At 39.1% G+C, this 10,387-nt stretch overlaps 1 protein-coding gene and 1 pseudogene across 2 annotated transcripts in view; one reads left to right on the forward strand and one right to left on the reverse strand.

The window, feature by feature from the left end:
• Vdac1 (voltage dependent anion channel 1) overlaps positions 1 to 8,247 on the forward strand; it is a 29,065-nt gene extending 20,818 nt beyond the window's left edge. For both annotated transcript variants that reach the window (XM_047555718.1, XM_047555719.1), the window contains exons 7-9: positions 5,124 to 5,274; positions 6,340 to 6,397; positions 7,282 to 8,247. In XM_047555718.1, coding sequence (XP_047411674.1) covers positions 5,124 to 5,274; positions 6,340 to 6,397; positions 7,282 to 7,373 — 301 coding nt within the window. In that variant the 3' untranslated portion in view covers positions 7,374 to 8,247. The remainder of the gene's footprint in view (positions 1 to 5,123; positions 5,275 to 6,339; positions 6,398 to 7,281) is intronic.
• Positions 4,367 to 4,623, reverse strand: LOC124986881 (ubiquitin-fold modifier 1-like; annotated as a pseudogene).
• Positions 8,248 to 10,387: the final 2,140 nt, after the last annotated feature.

Genomic DNA, 10,387 nt, shown 5'->3' on the forward strand with positions numbered 1-10,387 from the left:
GTGTTTAGAGAGCTTATCATAATCAGACTTGAGAGTTGAAATAGAGTGATGATTTAGGTTAAAGGGAACAACAATTTCAATCATAAAAATCTTGTTTTAGTTACTTCCGATGAGGAATGAACCTGTGGTACTAGATAAATATAGCTCTACCAAGTTTCCTTCCACTAGAGGTCACTACAGAAGCGACTTCTTAAACTTAAGACCAATAAGTGGCATTAATGTGTAAATTACTATTTGTATTCTTGAGAACTTTTTATCATTATTTTAAAATTTGAAAATTTCAGTCTTGTTTTTTGTACCAAGGATTGAACTCAAGTGTACATAACCACTGAGCCACATCCCCAGCCCCTTTTGTGTTTTAATTTGAGACATGGTCTTGATCAGTTGCTCGGGGCCTCACTCAGTTGCTGAGGCTGGCTTTGAACTTGGGATCCTCCTGCCTCAGCCTCCTAAGTCGCTGGGATTACAGGTGTGCTCCACTATGCCCGGCTAAGAATTTGAGTCTTCTGAAACTAAAAAGTCAGAGGAAAAACAAATAGAGGCAGTCCAGGGATGACCAGGGAAGTGGGGAGGTGTGATACAGAAGTGCAGCACCAGAGAATTTGGAAGATGGAATTATTTTGTGTTCTGATTGTTGTGATAGCTACACAAATCTGTATGTGTTGAAAGTCATAGAAATGCACATCAACGCAAGATTGATTTCTTTTTTTTTTTAAGAGTGCCACTGGGGATTGAACCCTGGGTTAATTCTACCACTGAGCTACATCCCCACCCCTTTTAAAAATTTTGGGATAGGGTCTCACTAAGTTGCCAAGGGTGGTCTTGAACTTGTGATCCTTCTTCTTCAGCCTCCCAGGGAGTAGCTGGGATTGGAGGTGTGCATCACCATACTAGGCCGATTTAATTTTTAATTAAAAAAAGTAACATACAAAATAGTCATAGGAAAAATATTAAGGCATATAAGTGTTTTTATTTATTTATTTATTTATTTTTGTGGTGCTTGGGATTGAACCCAGGGCTCTACTGATAGAAGTGTTTTTAAACTCAGAATTCTGACTGGAATGGTGTTTCCTCAGTTTGGAACTGGGAGTGGGTACTAGTTCTAGGAGGAATGATGGCTAGTCAGTGTTTCCCTCATACCTGAGCTTCAGTCATTTCAATAAGGAAGAAGTGGACACAGTGTATTTTTGTTATTGGCATGGAGGCAGCTGACCCAGCTTCTCAGGGCTGCCCTGTGTTGCTGGAACCCAGATGTGGAACAGATATTCTTTGTGCTTCCTGCTGGTAAATGTGAACAGGGAGTTCCCTCTTCTTATGGTTTTAAAAACTAAATGTAGGAAAGCAATGTTATGCTTTCCAGAATATTCTGGAAACTATGATCTTTTTTAAGAAAATTTCCCTATTTGAATATCATGCTAAAGCCATTAGAAAATCTGTTGCTTTCAACAGGCTGCCATTTTGTAGCATGCTTGGGCTTTTGAAGAACACAGCATTCCCTAAGAATCTGTGCCTGGGTTCTTTCTGAACTTGCTGGAAGCATGGGGTCTAGCTGAGTTTCAGGGGAAACTTAAGACTTTAGAATGCATTTAGTGAGCATTTGCTTCAGGGAGAGGGTATGGTAAAGAGCAGAATTGGGTGAAATTTGTAGTCCTTAAGCCCTTTGGTGGTCCAACTGAGGACCCATGCCCTTTCTACTAGAAGTACCCAAAGTGATGAAGCAGAACTTTGACATTGATTTTATGTTAAAAATATCCGAGAAGGTTCAGTTAGGTTTGAAGACCAGTTGATGCTCAGAGGATACTTATCCCTGTCCTCTTTTTAAATTACAGCATTAGCAGGTGCAGTGGCACATGCCTGTAATCCTAGGAGCTCTGTAGTCCTAGTGGCTCAGGAAGCTGAGGTGGGAGGATTGAGAGTTCAAAGTCAGCCGCAGCAACTTAGTGAGGCCCTAAGCAACTTAGGGGACCCTATCTCTAAATAAAATATAAAAGGGCTGGGGATGTGGCTCAGTGGTTAAGCACCCCTGTGTTCAATCCCTAGGACCTCCCACCCCCCACAAAAAATTACAGCATTAAATATTTTCCTAAACATTGACTAAAAGAGTCTGAGCCCCTGTTTATGAATCAAACAGTACAGAAGTGCTTATGAAAAGCAGTGGGTCCAGCCTGCCTGGTCCACCTGCCAGACTGAGAGAGAAGGAAAAGTGGACCCTCAGCTCTTCATGTATTTTTTATGGATGGCAATGACCACATTACATATACATGTTGTTCTGCAAGTTCTCTGGGTGGGGCAGACTTCCCAGTTGAAAAGAGGAAATGGAAGATCTGAATGAATGGGGGCGTGAGTAGGAATTTCCAGTGATGAAGTCAGTACAGTATGTTTGAAAGAGGAGGGAGTTTGACCAGTTGGGGTTTCATTTAGAGTATTTTTGTGAGATAGAAACATTTTGTAACATAGCAAGAAACTCCCTTTCAAATCCCATAGGACCTTGGATGTTGCAGTACTGGTAAACAGTGGATGCCTGAATTGGGGGTTAAGCTCTTTTGTTACTGCTGCTTCTACAAGGGGCTGGATGGGTTCTAGTGCACCTCCAGCTGTGGCTGTGGCTTTGTGCTAAGGGCTATAGCCTACCTTCCAAGGAACATGTGTTCTCTTTTCATTTGCTTTCCTTCACCCCCACCTTTTGTTTTCATTTTTATAGTGTATTTCCACAAGATAATAATTATGGACTAGTAATATATTTAAACTTCAAATATTTTGCACAAAGAGCTTACAGATTGCGTTTAATAACAAGATACCTTGTTTAATAAAATGTTGAGAACTACAATCTAATTTTCAAATCTGAAGAACAGAAGTATTAAATAAACCAATTTATGGCACAAGACACCATAAACTTATCTATGCAAACAGCAGGTAGGATTTTGTGCTAGACGCAAAATGGAGGGAAATTTAAATTAATGCCCAAATTCAGGGAATATATGTGTTTCTGGTTAACTTATGCTTAATTTTATAAGGAACAGGGGCCCTTAAGAATCAGATCATTTTTTTTTAATAATAATAAAGACATCAAAGATTAGTAGTATATTTTGTTTTCTTTGATAATTTGGAATTTTCTTTGATAATTTGGAATTCTGGTGGTCATTCATCAAATTTGTGAATAATATCTGATAATTTCTTAAACTACTAATCTATATCAGCCTTAAGATGCTGACTCATTTGAATTTTCTTATAATATAATATTGAATTCTGCAGGATCACTTAAAAAACAATTTGTTGTGGGATGTGAATTTATACACCTGAAAGTTAGATAAATTTTGAATTTTTTTTTGCCGGGGTGGGAAGGGTGGGGGGGTCGATGTAGCTCAGATGTAGAGAGCTTGCCTAGCATGTGCAAGTACCTGAGTTCAATTCCTCCAAACCCCCAAACAAACAAACAATTCATAAAATTACAAGACAACATTCTGGGAAAAAAAAAAACTTGTTTAAATTTTTTTTTGATGTTTGGTTCTTTGATACTAAAATTTATTTAACACATGAAGTTTGAAACTTAAAATCCTAAATATGATAAAAAGTCAAGATAGTTAACTATCAGGGCTGGGGAGATAGTTCAGTCGGTAGAGTGCTTGCCTTGTAAGCACGAGGCCCTGGGTTCAATCCCCAGCACTGCAAAAAAAAAAAAGAAATAAATCCACATCAAAGATAGTTAACTATCATTGATATGTCTGTAACCATAATTAAAAACTGTACACTTAAGAACCAAACCGTTTAAGAGTGACGGTTCGACGCTATCAAGCAAACTGACATCTATGATCTATAATCCTTTTTTTTTTTTTTAATATTTTAAGTTGTAGATGGACACAATACCTTTACTTTATTTATTTATTTTTATGTGGTGCTGAGGATCGAACCCAGTGCCTCACACGTGCTAGGCAAGCGCTCTACCATTGAGCCACAATCCCTGTACCCATCCTTTTACATTTTTTTAACTCAAAGACAAATATGTAAGATCCAGTAAATTTTAATTTTCTCAAAGTTCTCAGAATGATCAGAATCATCCTCCAGGTAAAAAAAAACACAGGTGGGCAATCTTTTTTCCACAAATGACCCCCTGCTTGTATTGTGAGGTAGCAATCAATGACCATATAAACATCTGGGGTGGCAGTGCCCTCTGCTCACAAACATTCGCTCTTCACGTAAAGAGCATGAACAAAGAAGAGACAAAGAGAGTCCACCTTTCGCTGTTTCAACGACTCTTGGTGTTTTCATAGTATGTTAGGTGCCCAATTTCAGTTTTATAACAACAACAGCAACAACAAAATACCTATATTTTGTCTGAAAAGTAATTGTATGTTCCCCACAGCAGATATCAGCAACTTCCAACACAGTCTCTAGGAATAATTTGAAGTCCTGAACCATGTTTGAGAAAAACATTTCCAGCAGTCTGTGCAGGATTTAATCCTATTCCATCTTTGGTGATAGTTCTTGTGTTGCTGCAGGAACTTTAAATTCTGCTGCAGCAAATTTTAAGACTGCCGTGAAAGGCATATGCTCAGAAACTCTGAGAACTTTGTATAGTAGCTATGGGTCTGATGTCAGTATGATCTTAAAGGAAACCCTTGACATGGTGGAACAGGTCTGGATAGACACCAGATGCCACTTGGCCATGTAGCCCCACTCCTTCTGCAGTGAGGAAGTGTTTCTTCCCATTCCATTTTTATGATAGAATCATTTATAAAAGTAATAACATGAGCAACAGGAAAAAATAACTCAATTCCATTGTCCTTGTTGTTGCTTCTATTTTAAAGAACATTTGGAAGCAAACTTCATAGTTCTTTATAGCTCTAGTAGTTGACTGGGCTGCCTTTGGGTGTTCCCAGCATGGTTGAAATTGTTCTTACCTTCTGAGCCTTCCTGACTCTTCTTGTATGTTTCCCATTCTTATTAGGCTTCTTATAATTTAGTATCTGTTTCATGAAATTTGGCGAACTTCTGATCTTCTCCATACCAGTGATGGGTTCTGTGCATTTCCAGGATCCCTGCTCTCTGGCTGATGTGGGGCAGCCCTGCGTGGGCTCTAGTCCATTCCCTGGGTAGCTTGGCATATGTGCTGTACTTATTTGCAGGAACGATGGGACAGAGTTTGGTGGCTCCATTTATCAGAAGGTGAACAAGAAATTGGAGACTGCTGTCAATCTTGCCTGGACAGCAGGAAATAGTAACACTCGCTTTGGAATAGCAGCCAAGTATCAAATTGACCCTGATGCCTGCTTCTCGGTAGGTACCTGTGGAATTACACAAGTCCCAGGATTGCTGGAGTTCTGTACTTAGAGATTTTCTCACTGTGAAAAGAGTTCCACATGAGTACAATGATAATAGCAGAATTCCTTTTTTTTTTTTTGAGGTTTACTATGGGTGTTAGGCATTGTGTGGAATCTTTTACCTGTGGATTATTGCATTTAATTCCAGTTAAGATAAATACTGTCTTGACTTTGCTTTTTAAAAGTCATCTCAGTTTTTACAAATGAGGAACTGGAAGCTTAGGGAAGCCGATTAAGTTGCCCAAAGGCACCCAGCAGGTAAATGCTGGATTTGACCAGACAACCTTGCTATGAGCTTCTTCCTTTAATCAGTCCCTCTTCCATAATACAAACTGTAAAGAGGGGCACCGTGAAACCTAGGGCTTTAAGTGCTTATTTTTGCCTTCATTTTTCATTCTTCTTTTCATTTCTTGCAGTACACACATTAGAAATCAGAGGTTAGTTGGTGTCTTATCTTGCAGACAAGAGCTTTGCTCATGAGTCCTTGAATTGCTGTACAGTGTTTGTAGTAAATTCCGTTGGGTCATTTCTGTGGTCACAGGGCATTATAGGCTCTACTCTTTTTGGGGTGGAATGAGGAAGTCTCATGTTGCAGAATGATTTCTGTTGGTCTGTGTAATGTACAGATAGCCCATTTTAAGTCTTCTGAACTGGGAACTGAATTTGACTGTCTTAACATTAGGCACATTAAAAACAAGGGAGAAAGGGCCTCATTGTTTGGAAACTATGAACAAAAAGAAAGAGTTATAAGGGACATTGCCTGCCAAGAGCCTTCATTCTCTCTGCTTTGTTCTTATGAGAAATGCCAGAGTTATTAACAATTCAAGCAGGAAAACACATTACCTACATTTGAGATATTTCATACTGAATTTAATGAATCCCATAAATGAGGTGGTTATGATAAAGATGATTTGATTCTGAAGCCCTGAAATGGTAGAATAAAAATCTCTAATTATTCATTTTGAAGGTGAATGTATGAAGGACTAGTGTTTTCACTTGCTTTTATATTTTCCCTATCTAGGCCAAAGTGAACAACTCCAGTCTGATTGGTTTAGGATACACTCAGACCCTAAAGCCAGGTACGTGTTGCTTGTGGGTGGAGTCAGTTCTCAGTGTTAAGAAAATTGTAATGCTGGCTTGTTGATTTATGCTGTGGCTTATAAAATACCCATATAGGACATTATAAAAAAGTATGTATAAAGTTTTATAATTAAATGTTTAAAAAGGAACTGCAGGGTCATTATAAAACATTAGGAGAATTTGAAAAATAATAACAAGAGGAAAAAAGACTGAGACTAACATTTATTACAGTTTTGGTTACTTTCTTCCATCCTTTTTTCCAATGTGTATAAATAATGATACTTATTTTCAGCAAATTCTGAAAACTAGCCTATAAGTCATTCCCATTATAGAAAGAGAAATAGGATAAATGGTTTTCAGGTCTCTTCTGTACAGTTGGCTAGGTGAGAGTTCCAGGAGATAATTCCACCTTTCAACCCAGGAAGGCTAGGATTATATGATGACAGAATCAAGCTACTCCTGGGAAAATCAGTCCATTAAATCTAAGATTACAAGCTACTCTTGGGAAAATCACTTTGGGGTGTGTGTGTGTGTGTGTGTGTGCATGTGTGTATGCATGCTATATGTGTGTGCATGCTATGAAGGTGAATGTAAGACCTCAGGTCTGATTTGGGTTGGGATTCCCTTTCAAGGGACAGTTGCTGAAGAAGCTTACTGTGTGGTACCAGCAGTAGACAGACTACCTGTAGCTGGGAGATGATGAGCAGAGAAGGAAGGTGGGGTTCCAGAGTGGATTTAGGCAGGCTTTCTGGTTTGTGGAATAATGATAATTTGTTGTATAAACTCACTCTAGGATACAGATTCTGAATTTGATATTAACCTTTCTTCCCTTTTCTTTCTTCTGTCCTTCCTCCTTTTCTCTTCCTGGTTTTCCCTGCTGTAGGTATCAAACTGACACTGTCAGCTCTGCTGGATGGCAAGAATGTCAATGCTGGTGGCCACAAGCTTGGTCTAGGACTGGAATTTCAAGCATAAATGAATACTGTACAATCGTTAATTTTAAACTATTTTGCAGCATAGCTACCTTCAGAATTTAGTGTACCTTTTAATGTTGTATGTCTGGGATGCAAGAATTGCTAAAAATCATGTTAGACCTCCGGGTTAAAGAGGATTCAGCTTTAAAGTGTTACCATTTCAGAGGTACAGAAGAAACCGAGTCCAAAAAAAGGTCCTTTCAGCTGTAGACTTGTGTGTGTGAGGGACTTGGTGGTCCCTCTAGAGATGCCAGGTTTCTTTTTTTAAATCTAGAAATGGCTGCAAGTGGAAGCTGATAATGTATAGGCACTTTGTAAATCTGTATTGAGTAAATGAATGGGATTGTGACTTCCTGAGAATCAAACCTTGGTTTCCTAACCCTAATTGATGAGGAGCTCGTTGCTTGGTGGTGTGTACAAACTCATCTGAAAGGGACTTTTTTAGACAGATCTTTCCTGACCTTTTTCCACCCTAGTCCATATCACCTCTTTTACACCAAAAGTAGTCTGCAGGGTGTGGTCACTGTTTCTTTTTTGTGCCATTTTGGGGTGGAGAGGGTGGACGTGATGAAGCCAATAATTCAGGACTTAATTCCTTTTGTGTTGTGGTTTTCTTGCCCTTGCACCAGTGTATGAAATAGCTTCCAGGAGCTCCAGCTATAGGCTGGGAAGAGTCTGTGTGATTGTAATCACATGGTGACAACACTAGGAATCTAAATTGGACTTCTGTTGTATTCTCACCACTCAATTTATTTTTTAGCAGTTTAATGGGTACATTTTAGAGTCTTCCATTTTGTGTGGAATTAGATCCTCCCCTTCAAATGCTGTAATTAACATCACTTAAAATAAAACTTGAATAAAATATTGAAACCTCATCCTCCTACTATTGTCCTTATTAACAAAAATGTGTATGAACAGGACACTTGTTTAGATTTGTTTTTTGTTCCCTCACACTGTGTGTGTGTGTGTGTGTGTGTGTGTGTGTGTGTGTGTTATTAGTTTTCTCTTGTTATGTAACTGTGAACACTCATTTCTGTCACAGTCTGCAGGTCAGAAGCCCAGGCAGGTGTGCCAGCCTCTCCGCTCAGGTTCTCACAATGCTTAAAATTAGGGTGTTAACCAGGCTGTGTTTGCATCCCAGCAAGAGGCTTGGTGTCCTTTCATGCCTCCGTAGTCGTGGCAGAATTCAATTACTTTTGCTTATAGGATAGAGGGCCCTATTTCCTTGCTGGCTGTCAGCTGGGGTCCACCCTTAGTATCTAGAGGTCACCAGCATTCTTTACCACATGGTCCCCTCCATCTTCAGTGCCAGGAACAGAAAAAGTCTCTCATGTCTTATTCATCTTACAGTTCAAATCTCTTCCAATAGAGCCCCCATCGCTTTTAAGGACTTAGTGAATTAGGTTAGGCCCACTGAGGGTAATGTTTTCATAAATTTAACTGCTGGGTAAAGTAACCCAATCATAGAAAAAATACCATCATATCCACGGATTTCTCCTTGTGGGTCATGGAGGGGCTCATTTTGGAATTATTCCATACATTTGTATATATATTTTATAACTTTATTATGGAAAATTCACACAAAGAGTAATGAACTTCACATTACCCAACTTTAACAAATAGGAACATTTTCCCCATTGATTGTGTTAAGGCAGAATTCTTTTTTAAATATATATTTAAAAGTGACATTCAAAACAGGTATCACATTTATTTTTAGCATTTTGTGTAAATGATTACCCACAACTGTGGGCCTCAGTATTTGTCATACTATCTTCATTAGGTTTATAAGGACTTGCAGCTATTTGTAAGAAAACTTTTAGAATTTTTCCAGAGATTCTGGCACACACAGGTTGCTGGGTGTATCTGATCAGGTTCCAAGTATAGTATTAAATATTTGCAAGTGTAAAAAGGGCCCTCAGTATGAGGGAACATTTTGCTCACCAATTACTTAATAAGTGTCTACCTATTGTATGCTGTGGTTGGAATATGTGCAAAAATGAAAATGCCTTGAGTTTCTAATATCAGTTAAGAGAACCGAAACAATCTGTTATGAAGGGAAATGAACAAAGTGGACAAAGGTTCAGAGAAGAGGATTGGAGTGTGTTTATTACAGGCAAAGTCCTATTTAAGTCTGAAGCAATTTCCAAACAAGCAAGAGCTAGAATTGAGGGACTTATTTGTTAAACTGAGTGTTGTTTTCTTTAAAGAAAAGACTTCATTTGTTTTTCGGTACTGGGGTTTCCATCCAGGGCCTTGAGCATGCTAGACAAGTGCTCTACTACTGAGTTATGCCCTTGGCCTTTTTAATTTTTGTGTGTGTGTAGTCTTGGGGATGGAACCAGGGCCTTGTGTATGCTAGGCAAATGCAGTACTGCTTAGCTCATCCCTACCCTGAGGGGTGTTTTCTGTACTCACAGAAGTGAAAGCTCCTGGGCGCCTGAGGGGACTATGTGCTTTGGCTAACTTGGAAGGTTTGCAATAAGGGCACCATTGGGTGTATATGGGCTTGTGGTGGACTTTGGGAAATAAGCAGATGAATGGCTTCTTAGTTTTCTAAACACAGAGTTAAGTGTTTCTGAGCTGTTTCTGGAGCCAGATAAATGCTATGGGAAAAACAGATTCAGAACACAGGCCCTTCTCTACTCTGTAGAGGCAGTTCAGCTCTGCCCGAGCTCTCTGGGGACAGCAGCAACTTTCTGAGGGAGTCACAGACAGTGGGGAAACTGTGGACACAATAAATGCTTTTATGCCATGCTAACATTTGTGACAATTAATCAAATGGGACCTTTATAAATTGAAGCCTATAGCTGTTTATTAAGGAAACATTCACAGAAGGAACACACAGACCAAAGCATTGTGTCAAGGCCCACATGAACTTCCTGGAAGTTTCTAAATTTGCATTTAATTATACTGGGGGTTTTGTATTTTAACCTACAAAATTTAAAAAGTAACGGAAGTGTATTTTAGGAAATCTGGAAGCTATTCACAATGGCAACCCGGCACCCCTACTTTCTA

Source organism: Sciurus carolinensis, chromosome 6 (genome assembly GCF_902686445.1).
Source record: "Sciurus carolinensis chromosome 6, mSciCar1.2, whole genome shotgun sequence".
Lineage (NCBI taxonomy): Eukaryota > Metazoa > Chordata > Mammalia > Rodentia > Sciuridae > Sciurus > Sciurus carolinensis.